Raw genomic sequence first — 21,770 nt, 5'->3', positions numbered from 1 at the left:
GAAATGCAGYATATGTTTAATTTAGAGATCCTAGAAACATTCAGTCCATGAAGCCATTTCAACACAAACAAAAGTACCATGAACTGAAGGAAGCTCAAACTGGTCAACCTAGGGAGTCTTCTTATCTCTAGAATCTGTCCATCTACAACATTTGTTCCCAGGGGTAGCAAATGCCTTTGACAATGTTTGATGCCAGGTCTCTGGTCCTAGTGAAGCATTTTTAGGTAGAGAAGTCAAAGAGAGACAAAGCCAGTGAGTGAAAAGACTATCAGAGCCCTGGCAAACCCAACACTGGTGCCACTTATCATTCTTTACTCTTACTTTTKATGCAGCATCTCAAAGCACTGTTGGAGATGAAACCTGCTCCATGGGAGGCACTCACAGAACCACTCTGAATCAGCTCCTGTCTGAAGGACTATGCAGATTAAATGCACAGCAAGTAGAGTGAAGAGGGGGAGAAAGTGAGCAGAGAGACAAAATAATCTGCCAAAGATCTTGTGGGAGAATGAGGGGCAGGAAAAGAACAAAGCATCCTGCTTGCTGGTCTGGCCCTCTCCCTGCTCAGCACCACCTCTCCCTTTGTTAAAGTCTGGACATATGACCACATCTGGTAAATATGCATGGGAAACCATACAGCTCCCAAAGTGACAACTCTGAGAGAAATCAAAGTCAGTTAATGACCAAAATGAGAAGATTGGGGAGCCTCTTAGAACATCTCTTCTCCTGGAAGGCACCCATTCAGGACACTGCAACCATGAGAGAGCTGCTGTGGGGTCAGATACAAAAAGCTGGGGTTCCTTTGGTAGCTCTGAATGCTTTACAGCAAAAGTTTCTTCCCATCACTGAGGGAAACTCCTCTGCTGTGGAGAGGGATTCAGCTGGGACATAGCCTAGAAGGCAACTGCAGATGAGGGGCCCTAATGGTTTTTTTCCAGTCTTAATCAGCACCGACTGCCTGTCAATAGAGACTGAAAAGCTGCTGGAAGACATTTCTTTCTATAAGATTTCAAACAATGGTCCAGTTGTGATCTCTGCATTTTTAATGCAAAACCAGCAGCTTTAATGCCTTATGTTGACTAAAAAACAACTTCTATAGATTCATCTCTTGTCATGGTAAGTTGTGTCACGTACCAGCAGGCTTGCTTAACTCCTAACAATTCACAGAGACTTTTTCTTATTTAAAATTATTACTCTAAGTGCTGATATGTCCATGCTTCAGCACTGATGTGCCAGTGGCAGCCAGAGGATTTCTCAGTGACTGCATTTTTCTGCTGTGGTGGCCCAGGACACCATTGGCCACAAACTGTGATCTTGCAGCTCTGAAGTGGGTCTCTGGCACATTCCTTCTGCCTCCTCACCAGCCACCCTGCCCCTGCAGTAACGCAACATGGGCCACCAAGTCTTGGGTGATTTTCTTCTAGGTCATGATTGTTTATACAGTTCCTTTGGACCTGAAAACACCTTCAGTACCTTCCACCCAAGTGGAACTTCAGAGGGGATCACAGGCCTTCAGAGACCATAAGGCGTCCTGCTCCCAAACAGAGCTCCACCAGCCTCCCAGCAGCATCAAGCAGYGCTTCCAGAGCTAAGAGTGACAAATCTTTAGTGGCCCTAATCCTCCTCAGGAGCCTCCACACTGCCCACGCTGACTCCAGAGGCTAGATGGCTTGATCAAACCCAGGAATATGGCAAGTAAAACTGCAGAAGCAAGATGGTTGCAGAAAAGATGCAGAGTGCTGACGGGACAAGTAAAATGACCTTTCTCCAGCCTGACAGTTCAAATGTAATTATTCCAACAAATTATTTTCATGACTTAATATAACGCCTTGCAGCTTTCTAGCAAGGTTAATTAGATTCCTCAATTCAAAACCTATCAGCTCTTAACCAACTTTTAACATGCTGAAATCCAGTTTTCCAAATTCAAACTAATAAAAGTGATTAGCTGACAGCTATCTGGTATGCTACAATTACCATGGCATTTAGACCTCCGGCACAAGATATTTAATGCAAATCAGAGTCAACGTCTCTGCCCATTTATCCTTTTTCTGATTATCTGATCAATGTGCCATACGAACCTTCTACGACCCATGCTACCATACTAAACAAATAAAGACAGAGAGATTGGTTAAACAAAGTTGAAGAACTCTTTTTTTTTTTTTTTTTTTTTTTTTTTTTTGTTTCCTCCCTCCTATCCTCAATTTCTTCTTTCCATTTCCCAATTTTCCATTTGCAGACAGTTCAGGTAGATGAATATTTACCTCTGGCAGCCAGAATTATTACAAAACTCCCTGCCTGCACTACCATATCAAAAGGCCTCATCCTATGTGATCCTAAAGGCCTCTTTTCTAAAAGAGCAGCTCAGACTGGAAGAGAGCTCAGAGGATCACAGCAGTACCCACCTCTGCTTTCATCCAACCAGAAAAAGTTGTTGTGCCSCAGCACTGCTAGTTTTGTTTTGTATTCTTCTTGTAGGTTTGGAATTAGTTGTGGGTATGCCTCCCAAATTGCTGCATAGGGCAAAATATGCTTAGAGAGAACTGAGGAGTTCAGCCCATCACGTTGTTGTTCTGCACATCCAGAAAGCCAAGCTTGGAGGCTTCCTTTCAGATGATGCTCAGTGGTACAGACTCAGTGCAATCAGAAGACCAGTCAGACCACAGCTTTTCATTAAACATCGCCACCCAAGTTAGGAGAGGGGTTGTTGTCTGGAGTTAGTCTTCTAGTTTGCATCACGGTCACTCAACCTTTGATCATGCTGCTATTTATAATAACAACTCTATCAACATTTGTGAATGCTCTGGAGTCTGCTTTCCATTTCCTTGTTTCCTGTCAAATTAAGAGCTAATGGCATGGCATTAGTCTGACCTTTCATCTGATAATCACATTGATGACCTGATGTTGAGAGACTTTATATCCCAATCCCTTGAGCTAGGTATCCCTTTAGGATTAAAAAGATTTGATGTACTACGTCCCCCAAACAGAATCAAACCATCTTAGTGGTACAGCATGCAAAATCCCAGTATTTCAGCGTCATAAGTACAAGTGCTAAACAAAACTAAAGCTCCACTTCAGGAAGCAATTTCTGAGCTGCGAGGAAAATTAATCACTAGAACAGCTTATCAGGGTAGGTGGTTGATTCACCATTGCTTGAAGTCTTTAAGATAAGATTAGATTTTTTTTTTTTTTTTTTTTTTTTTAAGTCATGATTCAATCAAGTTCCTGGGAGAAACTGAGAGTAAGACATTGGACTGAATAATGGTAAGGTCCTCTCTGACCTTGGGTCTTGTGAATCTCCATTTTCTCTGTTGACCTGCCTCCCTTTCTGAGCTACGCAGAGAACGGGTTGGGCTTCAAGTCCCTCAACCTGCTCATGCCACTTACAGCTCTGCATTAAGAAAAGGACTGTAATCAAATCTCATGCTTCAGGGCTTTAGCCATTTGCCTGAAGGGAACAGGAAAAAGGTTTTTCCCTCTCACCCACACATGCTAATAGCTAAATACATGTTACGTTTGTCTGGTTGTTGCTTCAATTTTAAAACATTACAGAGTGTGCACAAAAGGATATGGGGCAGAGATAGGGTCAAATACAGTTCTACAGTAGCACAGAAAATCTCTCTGGTTATCTTCTCTCAGTCAGTCATTCTGGCACATACCTCAGAGCTGTGCTAACCACCAGCTTTGAAAATTATCAGGGTCTCTAGAGAAGACATTCTAGCTGTGATGATGAAAATGAGARCCAGAGGATACTGGGAGAAAATGAGACTCATGTCTACCCTAGTCTCACAGGCCAATGACTGATGTAAAGATCTCAACTTTCTCATTTCATCAAATCCTTGTCACTGCAAGGTCTTCGTTCACCAGTGACACCTTGGTCTCACCTGATTTGACTGAACAAAATCACTGAAGTCTCTTTAAGCCAGAAATGCTTAGTCCAACTAGAATGTGCATCCCAGGCTTAAGGGCTAAATGACAATGTTTAAGAAGTGGTCATAAAATAAAGTAAAGACGACAAAATGAATCATCTCCCATGGCCTTAAACTCAGCAAACGACAACAATTTCTTTCCCAACAACTCTATCAACCAAGCCTGTAAAAAACAGACAGGGAAAACATCAAATATGCCCAAGTCTCTTGGCTTCAAATGCAGTTTAGAATCTGTATAAGCATTTTATATAGTGATATGATACATATTTTATGCCTACAGATTCCTGAGATAACAAATTTATATGCTACTTAAAAAGCACATCATCTCTAACCTTTTCCAGACGAGAACAATGACAGAGATAATAATAAGCCAGTCAGTCCAGAATCATCTTTCCACATCCATTTGACACAGTTCTAGGCCAACTGGCGTCCATGTAAAACTAACATGACTGACTCAAAATGGATTTCCTTTGGATTTATGCCAGTATATAGGTAACCTGAACTTGTGCCTCAGGAGCAAAAGCATCTATCCCATCAGAGTTACTGCAAGTACAAGGCGAAAGGGATGGAGAGACAGGTGAGACAGAGTACCACACCTGAGTTCAGCCTTGTAGCAAAGAAGCCAAGGACAGATGGTGTCAAAATGAACCCGACACTGAAAAATTCAAGTTTGTAACTAGAAAGACTGTTTAGAGTCTTCACATGCAGTCAGTGAGCACGAGATTTATACTGAAATTATAGAGAAACTCCTATGGATGATTACACTTCCAACCCAAGCATAGAATGCAAATCCATCAATGTGAATGTCACTGCATTAACAGTRCAGCTGTCAGGCCTCCTCATTACAGAACCTGGGAAATACAGAGAGGGGCTATGGACAGATTGATTCAACGAGACATGGCAGTGCTCACCAAAGTAGTCATCGGAGGGAGGGTTCTCCATGTCATAGAGCATTTTCTTGGTCAGATGTTCCAGTTCATCCTCAGGCCTGAAGGCAGGAGTGCTTGATGTAGGCCCAGARCTTGGATACCCACTCTGGAAAAAAAGACAAACAGTCTGTGATGTGGTGTAAAAGCATTCCCCCACACAAAGATGGTCTACTAGCTGTTCAGTGTTAAACTTCATTCTTTGTCCTATTTTTGCTTTTTTTCAACACCCAAGGGATCCATGCAAGTAAACATCCCATTTAACGTAATGAAAATGGACTCCGAAAAACATCCAGTAAAGTGCTATATATCCTCTTAGAATGAGAAGTGTTCTGTGCCTCATAATTAGGTGTCTACTGGGTAAGCACATAATAATAAATAAAGGAGAAAATTATTCCAAGGATAACTCAATACAAACATTTTCCAACACTGAAAAAGGCTTTGGAAGCATTTCAGTTTGGATTTGGCAAAAGCTTCCACCATTTAACAACACAACAGAAAAGATACTAAAGCAGTCRTTCCTACACTGGCATTGTATATAGACAGAGATAATCCCTAACTGCTAGTTATGTTCTTTGCTTGTTTGTTTGACACAAATCCTGCTATTAACATTAGTGAAAGCAGAAGGTGGTCCACAGATTTTTAGTACTATGAACACAAAGGTTTTAATATGTGCTTAGAAACTGAGACCTCTTGGTCCTCATGTGCTAAGAGCTGGCATAAAATATTTGCAGTCCATCTCAGTGAGTCGTCTCCCTGAAAACCAGCAGAAGAATGGGCATATTTTGAGAAGCACAGAAACATTCTAGGGCCTAAGAGTTTTTCAGAAAAAGTTAAGTTTGGTGCGAGCAATGAGGAACTCGGTCATTTCAGGATTAAAAGATGCTGACGACAGCTTTCCTTGCAWGCGCTGCTTTCCTGAAAGCCTTGCATGCAAAAATTAACTTATTTATGAAATACGGTATTTCAGTAAAGTATGTAATTTAATTGGTTAATTCCTGCCTTCRTCAGGGATTGGACCTTAGATCCCAATCTGATGAGTGTTAATCTAGAGGCAAGTATTTGTCCATGCATCATACCTGTTTGAATGGAAAGAAAACAGAATAACTGGAGAAACAAAACACTGGTCACCTATAGCTTGTAGAGACTACATGCACCTGACACGATAAATCTCAGTCAGTCATTTTCAACAGAGTACAGCAGCTTCACAGCGTTGCAAGAGAATTAACTAATACTTTCATGCTTTTTTTAACTTTRCTTCTTACAGGCAAGGAAGAAATTTCAAGTGAGATATCAAAGCAGAGGAGTGCTCAAGACTGTGCTTAGCAATACTTTTATCAGCCACTCCAACGACCAAATTCCTGCATTTTTTCTGACCTTGTCGCGTTTGTTTTTCTAGAGCCCATGCTGGGCTCTTCGCCATTACCCCCGTCCCTGATCATCTTGACCTACCCCACATGCTGCACCCAAGGGAGCAGCAGGAGCAGGAGGAACGCAGGTCTCAGAAGTGATGGATTCACTGCACACACATGCTGCCTACCCTGCACATGCTCTCTAGAGCAGGTGCAGCCATTCCCAAGGGAAATAGGTGCCAGGGTCCCATGGATGGGAGGGCAACAGGCTGGTAACAAGCCACGGGCTGGGCGAATTTCCCTGGAGGGCCATGTCTGGTCTAACTACCACATATTCGTTGAGAACACWAGTCAGACCTAACACGTTCAAGGTTTCCCAGTGATACGTTCTTTCTTCTTCTGAGCAGTATCCCAAGACATTGCGCATTTGTCTGGGATTTGGGGATGCCTAGCAATCACCCTGAGCAAGCTGTTAAGTAACTGGAAATCCTCAACATCCATTAACAGCTCAATAAATTCTGCAGTGCAAATCCAACTACACCGACATGTTTGGGCAACCACCATCCTAGCTTTTTCACTTGCGAGACAGGCCTGCACAGTGCACAGGATGTGCATTTGCCCTCTAAGTCGCCTAAGTGCCACCTACATGGGATATATGACTCCGGATGAGGTAAGGACACCCGTGCCACTAGGAGTTTCAGAACCTGGTACTTGGCCCAGCACACCCAGAAGCCCTTGGCCAGTTATTGATGTGTATTTTTAGAAGCCCAGCAGACAACTTGTTTCATTAAGAATAATAAATAACATACCTAAAAAAAGAGCTTATTAATAGGCCAATTAAAGCTGTCAAATCTAAGTATTTAATCTTGCAAGCACCTTATTTTTTCCTTTGCTCTCTTGTTCCTAAGAGCTGCTCATGAATCTTGCCCAAACAYATATTTTAACGCAGCAAGCGCAGCCAAGGATTTATTAGCCTGAGAAATCAATCAAGCAACCGAGCCTCTTAAAATATTATTCCATCTCTCGTGCCCGTTCTGGTTTCCGTGCAGAAAGGAATGACCATTGCCACATGACAAGGGAGACACTTTTCCTGGACTTTTCCTGGACTTTTACCCTCAACCCTTTGTGTTTCTGTGAATGGACACATACAAGACGGCACGAGGAGCGGCCTATTCCCCAGAAAGGGAAGCACAGAAGCTATTTCCCTATCAACACGCATGGGTTCTGAAGCGAWGACAAAATCCACACGCAGAATTTGCTGGTCTTCTTCCAGTGCTATAACTGCAACCCATCCTTCCTCTTTCTGCRGTAAAGCCCTGCTGACAACCCAGCCGGCAGCGCCGTGTCGTCCCCGGCGCAGGGCCGGCCTCAGGGCCGAGCACGGGGCATTTCCAGGGCACACCGTGTCCCCCCTAGCCTGGCGTCCCGCTGCTGCTTGTGCTGCTTAGCTCAGGCACCAACTGAAACAAAAGACCAAGATCTGTAGATGTGAAGCCCTCCRTGAGGGCGGGCCTGGCTTTGGAGGTCACACTCAAAGGCCCCAAACACACAACAAACAGGCTGTGCTTCAACTTTCCTTTCTACACCACATGTTTCTAGGCTAAGCAAGGTTCTTACCCAGCACCCAAAGTCAGTAAAAATAGCTGATACTAACCATAACATTACGAGACACTTTAACTTATTTTTTAATAAAGTGCTCTGTCTTTTTGAGCAGCATTCAAGCAGTGCTAGGCACATCTTTTTCCTCCTCACACGGCACCCGCTGACTGTGTGCCTCCAGGAAAACACATTTCATGCCTATGAACACGCTGTTGAGTTTGTCGGGACACGCACGCACGCAAACAGAGARAAACAGAGAGTCTGATGTAAAATGCTTGCTTCAGCAAAGCAATTTCCTTCCTCCTCCTTCGTTAGGTCAGGATGAAAATACAACTCKAGTTTTGTTGTTATTCTTTTAGACCTCCCCTATTCTCTCCTGATCTGTGCATTGATCAAGGCTGTCTAGAAATCCTATTTGCTGCCTAATCTACCATAGTTATCTTCCTCCACGATGCCTCGATGTGCACACAAATATATAGTGTGTCAGCTACGGTCAGCCCAGATTTGTGGTCTATGCAGAACCGCAATAAAGGCTTCTTGAGCCGTTGACCATCCTTTTGCCTGGCTAATTCCCACATCACTGAAGATGATGAGTCACCCTGGGAAGACAGAAAGAGCCTTGGCCTGCAAAGAGCCAGCACAGAGCATCATGCGTTGGTAGCAGGGGCACCTAGATTAAATTCCTGCTACTGAGACCAAGCCACCTTTGGGAGAACCGCAACAACTATTCGTACCTGCAAATGAGCTCATGAACACTGTACAGATCCTTTAATTAATGGGTTACCTGGTGTTAAAGAGCTAAAACAAGGGTTAAACCCCACAGTAGAAAATATCTTCATGATACAAACAAAAGGAAGTGCGTTCATCACTTGTGTCCCCCTCAAGAACACTGCAACAACAGCACATCTTCCTCACTAAAGTTCAGTTCCTAAAAAGCCAGGTACAAAGAAGCAGTCGCGTGGAATTGCTACACGATTATTTCGGTACACTAAGTTGACACTCGCTTCAGCACTTCTTYGGGTTGCATTTTGTACTGCAGGCCCCATCGTGACCAACGGCCTCCAGTTTAATGGCTGCCCAGACAGAGGAGCTCTGGAGTTATCCAAGTGCATTCTCCCACGTGAACCTTCCCCATCCACGCTCAGATGGGTGAAAACCACTGTGCAAAATCAGCAAAGAAATCTAAAGATGATGCTGTGATGAATGTGCCATCATTCAGAGTACACTGTATGTGGTCATTTTTCCTGTCCATTTGCAAATGATGTACAAGAGGTTTCTTCTCTCTGAGAGAAAATAACTTCAATTATGTGTTCCCAATTATCTTCCTTTCAGAAGGTAGAATTAGCCCAATTTGGAATTGAAAAGCAGCCAGAAACATCTCTCACTGATACTTAGTTTCCCTTTCATTTTTTTTYCCCCTCTTTGTTCATCTGCATAAAGTTAGCACTTCCCTTTCACTTCACTCACCAAAACTGATCACCAGTTAAATAAACAGTTAACTAACATCTCAGCACATTTTTATTCAATGGCCTGACAAAGTCCGTGCTTTTCCATTTAAGTTATTGACTGTCCAAAACAATCGCAAACTTTCAGATCAGAGAATTCAGCACGGTGCCACATCTCTCATGAGTTGAGCTCCCAAAGAAACATCAAGATTGCCTGCAGCTGCAATGCTGCCTATAATTAAGGCCAACTGATTCTTCTTATGGAGAAGGTGYACTAGAGAAAAAAAAAGTATTTTYAAGTCTTGATTTATTTTCCCACTGAGAAGTTACAGCTGCCTGAGTACATACAGATTCCTCAAAAGACGATTCTGCCTTAAATGCCTGAGCGTTCCAGGGCTTATTCCTAGTCACAGAATAATCCATGAGGCTCCTTTGAGGGAGCTGCCCTGCAGGAGATGACACCGCCGGGTGGCCTGTGACCTCCTGCCCATGCAGGATGTCTGAAACGGCAAGTTTTCAGGGCAGGAGGAGCTGAGCTCTCCTCCCAGATGAGCCGCACGTTTCCTGGTGCCTACCTGCCTCCCASGGCACCCAGCACCAAGTGCTGTGCAGGAGCAAACCTCAAACGTGGAAGCAGGTGCTCCTGGCGGCAGGACCTTCATTTCTTGAATGCTAGCATGCTTTGAAATAGGACAGTTTTGTAACTGCTCTAAAGCTCCAGAGGATATTTTTTCTTTATTTTTAAACTTCATTCTTGTAACCCTATCCCCACTTGGGTTAGCCATACTCTTCCCAGAGCTATTTGCATCCTGTGAAGCTCTTGGTTTCAAGAGCCTCTTCTGGCAAGGAGTTCCACAGACATTTACGTGTTAATAAAATTAAAAGTTTTTTGTCCGTTTTAACATCATGGCCGGCAATTTTTACTAAATGCCTTTTTTTTAACGTTCTGAAATAGAGGCACAGACAGGTGGAAGGGGAGGTATCTTGTCTGATGGTTTCAAAAGCAGGACTGTAGAGCTACAATGCAAAACACATTTAAGTGTATCACTAAAGAGCTGAGTGGTTTCCAGAACTTCTGAAAATTAGGCTGCTCGTGGAGATGCCCATTTTGGCTCTCCAGAGCCCAACTTTTAGCTTTTAGCTCACAGTGGTGTAAACAAAAGCTTTGTGTACTGATACTAAATTCAATAGGATCAGCATATATGCACCTTAATTACTCTGTAAAATGGGTTTTAACAATATTTCCCCATTAATTCATCTGGGCATGCAAAGCCCTCCAAGCTTCTGTGATGCAAGTGACTACACAGAGACAGTGTGTTTCATTAATCATCAAGCACAGTAATAAATGAGCATGACTGTTTTGTCCTTGGATTGTTTATATTCTATTATATGTAAACAGACTAAGTAGGTTTTCTGGCTATTCTTCATGTTCTCACTAACGTTTTGAATCTGCAAAGATTGGTTGGTTTTGCTGGGTGCTACAAAAGCTAGATAATTTCTAGATGTCCCTCGATGGTGCTTGTTTCTGCACACACTGACCGTGCCGAACAACAGCTGCCACTTCTGTAGATACTCATTTTCCTGCTGGACACTGTGGCATGTCCATAATATTCAAATTAACAGAAAAACAATTAGACTTTCGCAAAATAATATTGGTCATTTCTAATGAGAAAAAAAAGCAAACAAATCTCCAAGTAATACTTTTTTTTTTTCCACATGATTTCAGGAAATAGCAGATTTAAACTGCATTTCAAATAAGATTCCCTATAAAATGCTACATATTGATGTCCCATTACTGCTTATATGTATATGCAGAAGCAAGTGCAGTGGTGCTTGATCCTGCTTGGGGCTTTTTAGCACTATCATTACACAAATATGTTTTACTTGCTGAGGCTTATCTCTGATTAAGGAAGGGGGTGGTTTTGTATTTTCCCATTAACATAATTTATCGCAGTAATAGCTACTTTAGACACTTTTTAAAAAACCTAGGACTACCTGGAATACAATGTACAATCTGGCAGATATTACTGAGAGGAGGAATGGAGCAACATCATCGTATGAATATATGGCTAGGGAGAAAGCATCATTTTAGCCCTATGCTTTTGGCTGGAAGAGCTTGTTCTGCTTCATAAAATTACATCAGGGGGCCCCACATTTGCCTTCCTATTTGTTTCAAGACTGAAGGCTCTATTCTATTCTCATTCTAACTGCTTGCCCTGCCACCACTGTCTGGGCTCCGAGTCAAGCACTCTCTCAYTGCCATGTATCATCCCCAGCAGTAAAGACCATACAGCCTGCTGATCAACTCGCCTTGCTTTATGTCATGATAACGCAGGCTTCCAGGGGCTGCCTTCAACGTGTTAATTAATTAAGCATTATATTTACTGCTACCAGGGAGGCAAAATCTGCATTTCAGAATAGGTACCATACGCATTCACAGGAGATGATATTCTCAAAGCCTTAGTCACAAGCCGCATAAAGAAGTGCTATAGATGGGTTTGAATAGTCTGCTTGTCATCTTGACTATACGTCTTGGGTACAGAGCAGTGTCTAGAGCTTTTTGCCAAGGGAGATGATGAGCCTCGAGATTTATACAGAGCACATTTGTGTAAATCCAAGGCAACAGTACCTGCTAGGGAATGTGGGTACAGCAAATGTGCTCCGAAGCCAGGCTCTGGGCCTCTCCTCCAGCCAAGCTGCATCCTCACCTTAGTAGGACGAGCACAGGGACATGGCTGCTAAAGACTGGAGTGCTTAAAAGATTCATTAGGATGGAGAAATGTGTTTCCTCACACAGCATGCAATTAGCCTGCTGGAATCATTGCCACAACAGATCACTGAAAAAGAATATTCTCTGCTCAAAACTTACCCTTCCAGAAAGAGCTCTAGACCAAGGAAATAATAAAGCGTTATCCTTTTTTTAAGCTTTTGACTTGCAAAGCGCTTCGCAARGGCAGAGCTCAATGTTGTTTTTACAGACGGTAAGAAATGATACCACAAAATGGGCTTAGTGGCTAGGACAGAAGCACCCACACCTCTGGTCCACTGCCTTCTCTAGTGGACCACAGCAACAAGGGACCTCACCACCATTCACCATATGGTGACAGAGGGCTGCAAGCACCACCTGCCCTGTGGTTCGGGTTCATCGCCTACTCAAAAAATAGGCTGTCCCAGCTGCAGTGCCCTATCAGGTAACAAAAACAGAAGTGCTGGGGCATCGCTGGTGTTTAAATGAAAAATAAATCTCACCATTTTAATGATACTAATTTTGCATGTGAAACTTGCATTCATGCTGTATTAACAGTTTAAATATAGCTTTCTTGACAGATGCCTGAATAAGCTAGAAAAGATACTTAAAGTATGCAAATTAGGTTTCTGTTTTAATACACAAAGAAACTTAAAATCACATCACTTTCCATCAACAAGACAGGTTTCAATCTAAGCTTTTTTTTCATGTGAAAACTATAGCAGCAAACAAATGGTTAACCAAATGTGTTTAACCCATTATCTGTAGTCTCATTTTTAGTCAGCTATGACATGGGCCATTACACTTCCCAGGACACCAATGACTTAAATGAAGACTACATATTTTGCTTAACACTAAAAAATTATATATACGCATTACTGTAAAAACGCTCCTCGCTTTGGAGAGGGCACAAGGTTTAGCATCCACACAACTGCAGGGCAGGATTCCTGAGTTTTACCCTCAGCAATATTCTCAACCAGTCTGATCCTGCGCCCTGCTGTTTTAAATGGTGTTCATAAGACTTGCCTATCTCAAGAGAGTTYGAGAGTCTCAAAGAACTCATGATTACAAAATGCTTTGAGATCCTTGAATGAAAGATGCTGARTGAGTGCAAATTATGACTATTATTAATTATCTTCAGTTGCCAACTTGTGCCTCTTTCAAATTGCACGTGTCTACATTTCGTCTTTTAAGGCTACAAGGTCTTCTAAACAACCACTGGTCTCCCAATGTGCCCTTCATCTGCCCAGGAGGTATCTTGCTTTATAAATAAAAATGATAAGAATAATATTAGCTAAAACAATAGCATGGCAAAAGCAGATTCTACTCCTGCTGGATTCTATTTCTTTCTTCTCTCAGGGTAGAAAGATTTCTCCATTCTGCTCATGTTCTGATTACCCTGATTTATTCTCTTCTACTCATTTGTGGCTGCTCTTGCTCTAAAAAATGTGCTGGTTTTCTTTCAGGTTTGTATAGGCCACGTTTCTTGAAGTGGTTCCTGTAGGGTCCCAACCCCTTTTAACAAAATGAGTACAAGTTCCCTTGGAAAGCAGATTGGGAGCTCTAGACACGCTGCAAAGCATAAGCACTGAATACAATCCTCTATTTGACTTTCAAGACTCTCTCAGGTGACTGAGTCAGGGGAAAAGAGGCAGAAATTTAACAGACAGTCCAGACATCTGGATTTTGCCCAGACCATCTAATTGAGCTCACCCCTTAGCTGAGCTGTGCTTTAAAGATGACAAAAAATATTCAAAATGACAACTTTTCTAGTGATACAAGAGAAAAGAAAATTTGCAAATAATGAGAAGATTGCTGTTCTTCAGAGCTGAAGGGAGAGCTCATTTGCTTGCTCCTCCAGATCTTGTGGTGAAAGATCATAGAGAAGAGTATTAAAAGGTTACTGATACAGCTCATGACAATATGTAAAGTAGTAAAGATCAGAATTCATTCTCTAATTTCTGCCTCAGTAACAGCATCTTTATACTTTATACCATCTACGTGGATGGTTTTGCTGCTGAATTGCTTAGTATCTTCAGAAGACTAAAGCTTTACTGTATTTAAARCACCTTATTTTCCTCATGAAAAATCCTCTGCAGGTATCACTAGGTTTCCTGAATGCCAGCTCAGCCATTTAACGTCATCTCAAGTACCACTTGCAAAGATGCATTATTTAATCCATGAAGAGCAATTGCCCTGGCAGCTCACACTAGTTCACAGGTACCACCTCTACTAGCGAGTCCTGGTCTCTGCAGTTCTCCTGCCCAAGATGGGTCAACTGGTTCTCAGAAAGATTACCAGACTGGAATTGATCACATTGACTAGAGATTTAAAACCTTTAAAGGGTCCCTCTCACTTTCTATGAGGTGCCCACCAGAAAGCACTTGGTTTGCTTGCAGTCCTAATGCTTCTTGGCGGCCATTTGGCCAGAGCTGGGGCAAAGATCTGCCAGCAAGCTCTCAGGGCAGCCTGCCTCCACGTGGCATTAGTCCTTCCCTTGGCCTGGGGCCACTGTGAAGGTGACTAGTGTCYGACTGAAGGTATGACAGAAGTCACACTGGTGGTAAGGAAAGAGGTGGTGAAATTCCTGTCAGGAGCAAAGGAGAAAAACAGGACAAGAAAAGAAGCAGGAAAGAGTGAAGGGCTGTAGCCCCCGATGAACATCACCTTGGTAGCCTGGGCAGCACTTGCTCCCAAAGAGACTTGCATATGTTTCACTATCAATTACCCCAGCATCAGAAATAATATTTTCAGAATGCAGCAGTGCCAAGTTCTATGCTGCACTTAGGGAAAAAGGGCCAGGGCAAATGCCTGTCATGTAGATTATCATTTATTTCACCCAATGTACTTATGAAAATGATCTCTCATTTGGCTCAGAGCAATAGAAATTTCTCAACAAAGTCGTAATTCTTCCATAATACAGTCCAGGGCAGTTAAGTATTACTCAGATAAAAGCTTCAAGGCTTCTTTGAAACACTGCCCCTGCTTAGGAGCTTCCCACAGCCAGCGGGAGTTAGGAAACAAGAAAATGGCAGCAAAAATGAGGAATTATTTTCTATCATGGGAGGGAGCCACATACCCCACCAGGTAGTCAAATTATGGCAAAGCAGCAGAGGGTTATCAGCTATCAAAAGACATTACAGAAAGTCTCACCATGGATATATGTATGATGTTCAAGGGGTCTCAACCTTCTCCACGCGACTTGGGGGTGCTAGAATGGAGACCTAAGGTTGCTGTGCTACTCATGGTTGTCACAGAGCAGGAAGGTCAAGGTCAGAACTGCAATGAAGGTTCTGACAGCACAGGGAAAGAGAGTACATTATTTTTTCCAACTGAGTAAGAATAAATAAAAAGGCAGAACTACAAAAGCAAGACAGAAACGGCCATTTTGGGGTATTGAGATGGATGGAGTCTCAGAGGAGAGCGCTATGTCCTCAATCCCATTCAACCCCTGCACTGAATGACTATGTGGCATTTAAATAGCAAGTAGTTATCAGGCTTCCTCTTCAGCACCTAACCCATGATCTCACGTCCACRATGGGGACACTTCTCAGCCAAATGGAAAATTGCTTGTGGTCACAGTGCTCCAAATGTTAAGTGCATAAGTGCTTTTGCTGTGGTGCTTGTTCCGTATATTGCAGAAGTAACTACAGCATCTGAGCTGGATCATGGTAGGAACAAGCAAATAGGGATAGGAAATCCCTTGCTGAGCACCCAAGCCAGAAAGAAATACAGGATTCCTGGGATTCTGAACCATTCTCTTTCACTCCCTGATTCCCTACTTTGCCCTTGGCCTCTTAAAAAGCCCCAAGATCTTGGCAGCCAGAACAGGCTGTGCAATAAATCTAAATTTCCTCAGTTGCAGCCTCCAAGACTGCCACCAGCCTGAGGGTGCAGCCACTGTATTGACATACAGACCTAATGATCTGTGCTGTTCAAGGCATCAACTGCTTGAAGAAACTTGCCCTCCTCGGAAGGCCCTGCTCGAGCTGCGTTTCTGTGCTCTCTTTAGTGCGAGGCTGGGGCTGACTCTGAGGTCAGGAAGAGCCTGATGACTCAATAAATAAGAGGCATTGGGGAGAGTTAGCAGAACTGACAGCTCAACAAGATCCATGTTTAGCTGTCAAAATATTCCTCCATGTAGAGAGATGCAGCTAGGAAGGCTGTCCACAAATCTCCTGGGCTAGAGGCGAACTTATYGCACTAACTGGTTCACGCAGAATAGAGTGAACTAGAAGGGGCTGTGGCAAAGGCAATTAGAGCTGAGGAGGCCGGTGGATGTGGCAAGACGCAACATGGCACCTGAAGCACTCTGATACATTAAAAAGATCACTTTGTCCATGAAAAGCTTTCATGTCCTGTTCAACTGCAGCAAGAGCAGCCCCCTTCTGTTTTTTAATGATTAAGTAGCTTGCAGGTTGACTGAGCAAAGGCTAAGGGGAAAAACAAAAAGATATATATAATTCTGCTTGCAGTATTTACTTAAAAAGGATGGGCCAGACATTCAGATGGTGCAAATCAGAATCGCTCCAGGGAACTCGCTGATTTACACAGCAGCGGAGGATCTAGCTCAGCATGCCAAAGTGAGCAACRTCCTCAGGTGTACATGGGCTGCTCAAGAGGCACCGTTTGAGTCAACGAGGTTGTCCAGGCCCAGCCCAGACTAACTGCAGCCCACTAGGCCCTCAGCTGCATTCATCTTTCACAGGAGCAAATGACCCAGGGGAAGCACAGGCTCCCAGACCAAGAGCAAACATTGCAGATGAAGACTCATTCTCTCTGTGGACATGCGTGACTGAAACCTGCTTCCTTGCAGGTGACACTCTTGGGCTGACTTTGTTCAAGTCCCTGTTCCCAGTGGTGGGGCCCTCTTCTCTCCACCTCTCTCAATCTGGCTGCTTTTTACTCCTCTACCATCTCTCAGACGAGGCTCACCTGTTCTCCCCTTGACCATGTTCCTCTTGAGGAGCCTGCTCCCCCTTGGAGCCTGTCTCCAAGCAAGCTCGTCTCCTCCACCAGCCCTCTCACATAGCCTTGCTTCCAAGGACCGAACAAATTTCAAAAGCAAGACAAGAAAAAAGTTATAAATGCCAAACTCATTGCAGCCTCCTCCTCCTCCCTCTCCCCCAAGATTATGCAAGCTCTTTTTCATGCTCTTTTGCTGTCCCACCTGCTCTCTGTGTTTGTCCTAGAGTTGTATAGGGGACTGAGCCCGATTCCTTGTGCCGCAAACACAACTGGAAACTACTCAGGCAACTGAGAGTGTTTGCAACATGGAGAAGCATGGAGGCCAAATGGTGGAAGAGATTGCCTGGGAAGAGGCCGATTTTCATCACCAAGGCCTACATTCCTCTCGAGAGTACGAACAAACAAGTATTTGCAAAAAATGGGTTAGACAGAGTTGATGCTRTGTCTGAGCAGCAGTCAGGTCTTCCAGTCTCCTCCAGCCTTACCATTTATGTCCCTGTGACTGTGGCCAACAGAGACAAACAGAGCCAGCCAAGGACCCAACAGATCCTCTTAGGGTTGAAGCTGTTCTCAAGAGAGGAAGTTCACGTGCAGTCTAAAGTTACTTTATGGCTTGAGTCCCTAAATTAAGGAAACTTTGATCAGAAATGGTAGGACAAAGCAGCATATCCTACACAGGCAAAAGGAGCGCCCTTCTTTTTCCATCTCCAGCTGCTTTATCTGCAGCTCACACTGCTGGTGCCCTGACTGGCGCTCGCTGCAAGTGTTTCTGTTAGAGCAATGGGGGGTTGTTTCGTCCAGGTTCCTGGGAATACCCACCTGCCATTCGGTACTGAATCCCCTTTAAAACCTCATAGAAGCTGGACAGGATGCAGGCAATCTGTCCAGGAGCAGTCAAATGGCAGGAAAGCAYTTGGAAAGACAGCAGAGCTGCCCCAGACAAGATGGCAAATGCTCACCATGTGCTGTACAGAGCCATGCGTGCCTGCAGCGGATGGGAAGAAACAAGTCCCTTCACAAACATCCCTACAAGTCCTCCCCTGCAATAAAGCCCTATGGGGGCAAGAACGGCAGGGGAGCTGTCTAATCTACTCATTTCAAAGTCTCTAAGCCACAAGACGGTATTTACTAGCCAGCACCAGACAACATTCAATCAGGAGCAGAAAGTCGCTTTCCCTGCCCTCCCTGCGAAACGTTCCCATCTGTGCAGGAGAGCAATCCAAAGTCCTTGTGCCCATGACAGCACTGCAATCACACGCTTCATTTTTTAAACCCAAAATAGCGCGAGCCAGACCACTGCGAGGCTGAGACATCACATGCAGCTGCGCTGATAAAAGCGACACATTCCAACTGCCTCTCTCCAGCGCGGCGCGTTGCTAGGGAACCCATCGAAGCCACAACACAGGCAGATTTTGCCGCCACTCCTGCCTCTTTCCCTGCTTCCCACCTCGCTCTCGCTGCGCCACTTTGCTCRCACCCAGGGCGCAGCTTTACCGATCTGGAGCGCTCAAAAACAGGCCTGCCCGCAGCCACGGGCCCTGGGTTCCCGGGCTCCCCTCTAGCCTTTGGTTTTCAGCACTAAGGGAAAACAGTCTGGATGCCTTCTCTGTCCGCGAGTTATTTTGTTCAACCTGCACCATGTTCGAGAGTGGGCGGCAGGCCCAGGTGGTGCRACCCGCAAGCAGGCTGCACCTTCACAGCAGCCAGGCCGGCTCCACGGCAGCCATTGCGTGCTGAGGGCCTGCACGTCGTGCCGTGCTCTCCCTTATCCCGGGCTCCTCTTTCCCCCACATGCCTGCCTCTTCCAGAGGGGACGGCAGGAGCTGGCAGAGCTCGGCAAGGCGTCCCCAAAGCWCCGCCGGGAAGGGCTGCCGGAGACAGAGATAAAAGGGAAGAAGACCCTCCAGCTTCCAGATAGCTCTGAAGCTGGGAGAGACCAGACAGTGACCACAGCGGAAAGGAAAAGGTCTCTAGTATTAATCAATGTTTAAACAACTTCACTGGACGATTAGGAAATACAATGCTCCTTACTGAGGCATCAGAGATTTATATTTATATATAGCTGCTAGCCTCAGAGCACGCCCAAAGCAAGCAAAGGGGTGGCTCTTTCTCCAGACTTTCACTCCCACACCGAGGCTGGTCAAAGCCCCTTCAAGGACAACAGCAACTGAGTGAAGCTCTTTAGAAGCTTACAGGGGACACCGATCAAGCCTGGCAAGGTGCAGCTCCAAGGAATAACAAGAAAGAACAGATGTGGAAGTGACTTTGAAAGATCACTTAACAAAACTCCTTGTCCCCAAAATGAGAAAAATACATTGTGTGTTTGAGGACCTTAGTTCCTTAATTGAGGACTTTAATACCTGACTTCTAAGAGCTGAGGAAGAAGCATTTCATTATCTTACTAAGAGGACAGCACAAATTTTGTGTCTCCACAAAACAGATAAAACACCCTCTAGAGAAGGAGAAACTCAGAAAATCTCCCCAGCAGATCATATCTGTGATTTCCATCCAATACACTGCCCCRTCTCCAGCAGGGACCATCACCAGGAATTGAAAAGGCAGAAAACACAAGAAGCACAAAATAATAAAAYACTAAATAGTGTGTCAAAAGACTAATTCCTCCTTGACTTCAGGTTATTGTAATTAGATTGTGCCTGGAGATAGGAGAGTTTATGTCTCTTCTTTAAAAGAAGGTGGCGAGCAGCGTGACAGCCTGCGTTCTTACCTCATGGCAACGGAGGCAAGGACGGTCAAGGTCTCTTCCCGAACTTTGCTCAGTGGCACAGCAGCAGCGTGCCTAGATGTAAATATCCTCTACGGATTTCTGTTCTGCATCATGTGCTATGCTCCAGATCACACAAACAAGGATGGTGCTTGTTTCATGAGGGAATATAAAGTTGAACACAGGCGTGCAGACTCCTGGGGATTATCTGCCCTACATCACTGGGTCATCCTCTGAGGACTCTGTGGCACGACCTTAACAACAGAGTACGAGTGACAAGCATCTCCCATAKCAATGGTGGGAACAACAGCAGCACACCTTCATTTCCCCTTTAATCGACATTTCAGAAGTGACATTCACATGCAGAGACATGGTAGGTTGATACACGCCAGRCCCAAATTATTCCTCCGTTAAAGCCATATGGTTCTAATAATAGTGGCTAATAAAGGAAGAGTATGTTTTCACCTGTAATTTTTCAAATCCCATCAAAATGTGGTGCAACACAGGACACTGCAGACCACAGGACAGCTCTAGCACATGTGCTCAGCCACATTTTGCACTGCTGTGCACTTCCTTTGCTAATGGTCCTTAATTAATATGCACAACTAAATCAGCACCAAGGGCAAAGAGAAAGCAGTGCGGCCGTAATGTGTTTTCAGAAATAGTACCTTCAATTAAAACAAACAAACAAACAAAGCAACTGCAAGTTTATTAAAAGTGGGTTTTGGGATCAGAGCCCTGTAACAAGCTTTGGAAGTGACCAGCAGCACAAGACATCAAGTTATCTAATGGGGTTTTGGCAATCATTTCACTTCAGAAAAAACATTTCTAGTAGCATGGAAGCAAATGCTCAAGGCCAACCTTGACATCTTAAGTCTTGGCATGTCTCAGTAGCTGCTGCAGTTAAAATCATCAACTGGGCACTTCCAGGAAAGACAGCCAGTAGATTCCTCGCAGAGGGACATCAGCAAGAAGCCACCACAGCTAACTCGATAAAGYGTAATGGAAAGGAAGCAAGGGAGGCGGCTGGTACTGACGTCCTGATGTACAGCTGGGGGATTTCCACCTAATTTGTTGTGGAAAAAAATATCATTCACCAAATCATCCAGAGTATACCCTGCAACGCTACGTTCAGGGTAGCAGCCTGGCGTCACCTGACTCCAAATGAAAGCRTAAGAGGATATATTTATCCTGCACGTGACTCAGCCTCCAAGAACGCACCTCAAGGCAATAGGATGATGGACTTTCACGCAGTGGTGTCCTTAGCCTGTCACAAATGCAGGGCTACTGTGACACTAAAGCACAGGCGTGTGCGCCAGGGTGAGCTGGGGGCACCGGGGCTGCTTGATAACCCACTGAGCTTTGCAGAGATGCTGCTGGCCCCAAGGYCAGGCTGCTCACGGCCTGCCAGTGCCCTCCACAGACCCAAGCAGCCAGAAAAACATGTCCCAAATGTCTTTCTATTTGKGTAGAAAAAATGAACAAGCTACAGAGCGGCTGAGCTGAGAGCCCCACAGCGATCTGTGGCAGAAAGGTGCCCTGGGAGGTGCCTGCAACAACAAGGCCAGTGAGGATGCAGAGATTTTATGGTTTGCTTATGGGCTAGGTTGACACCGTGCTCTCTAAATCAAACAAACTCAACAGCATAGACAGACTTACTCTCAAGGAGTGGGGCAAGACACAAAGCCACCTCAAAGGGATGCTTATTAGGGCAATACAACCTACATTCCTATAGGCAAAGAGAGGTTAGTCCAGAGAACCCCAAGTTACCATCTGCATTGGGGTTCATGTCACGAGTCGAACTCTACTGTACAAGCTCACCTAAAGAGACAGTCCTAGTCTCCTAGGGCTGCAGAGTCAAATCTTACCACATACATGCCCAATTGCTCAAGATACCTCAAAATTCAGTGCAGAACCTACAAATTAATTCTCTCCTTACTGCCATGCTTATTTTTCTGTTCTATAGAAGCCGAAATCCATTATTTCTCAGCTTATGGGACTGGAGATCAAAACACGCTGAAAAGGAAAATAATAAGATGTACGGCTGCCTTCTCAAGTCCTTGACCCAGAGGATGTCTCCAGCTGACAA

General features: G+C 44.4%; 1 protein-coding gene across 1 annotated transcript in view; it reads right to left on the bottom strand.

Annotated features, from left to right (window-relative positions):
- LPP (LIM domain containing preferred translocation partner in lipoma) overlaps positions 1-21,770 on the bottom strand; it is a 201,495-nt gene that overhangs the window by 58,700 nt on the left and 121,025 nt on the right. The window contains exon 7 of the mRNA XM_026045353.1: positions 4,835-4,958. Coding sequence (XP_025901138.1) covers positions 4,835-4,958 — 124 coding nt within the window. The remainder of the gene's footprint in view (positions 1-4,834; positions 4,959-21,770) is intronic.

Source organism: Nothoprocta perdicaria, unplaced genomic scaffold (assembly GCF_003342845.1).
Source record: "Nothoprocta perdicaria isolate Ctin4 unplaced genomic scaffold, notPer1 scaffold_4, whole genome shotgun sequence".
Classification (NCBI taxonomy): Eukaryota; Metazoa; Chordata; class Aves; order Tinamiformes; family Tinamidae; genus Nothoprocta; species Nothoprocta perdicaria.
This window is presented reverse-complemented; position numbering and strand designations above follow the sequence as displayed.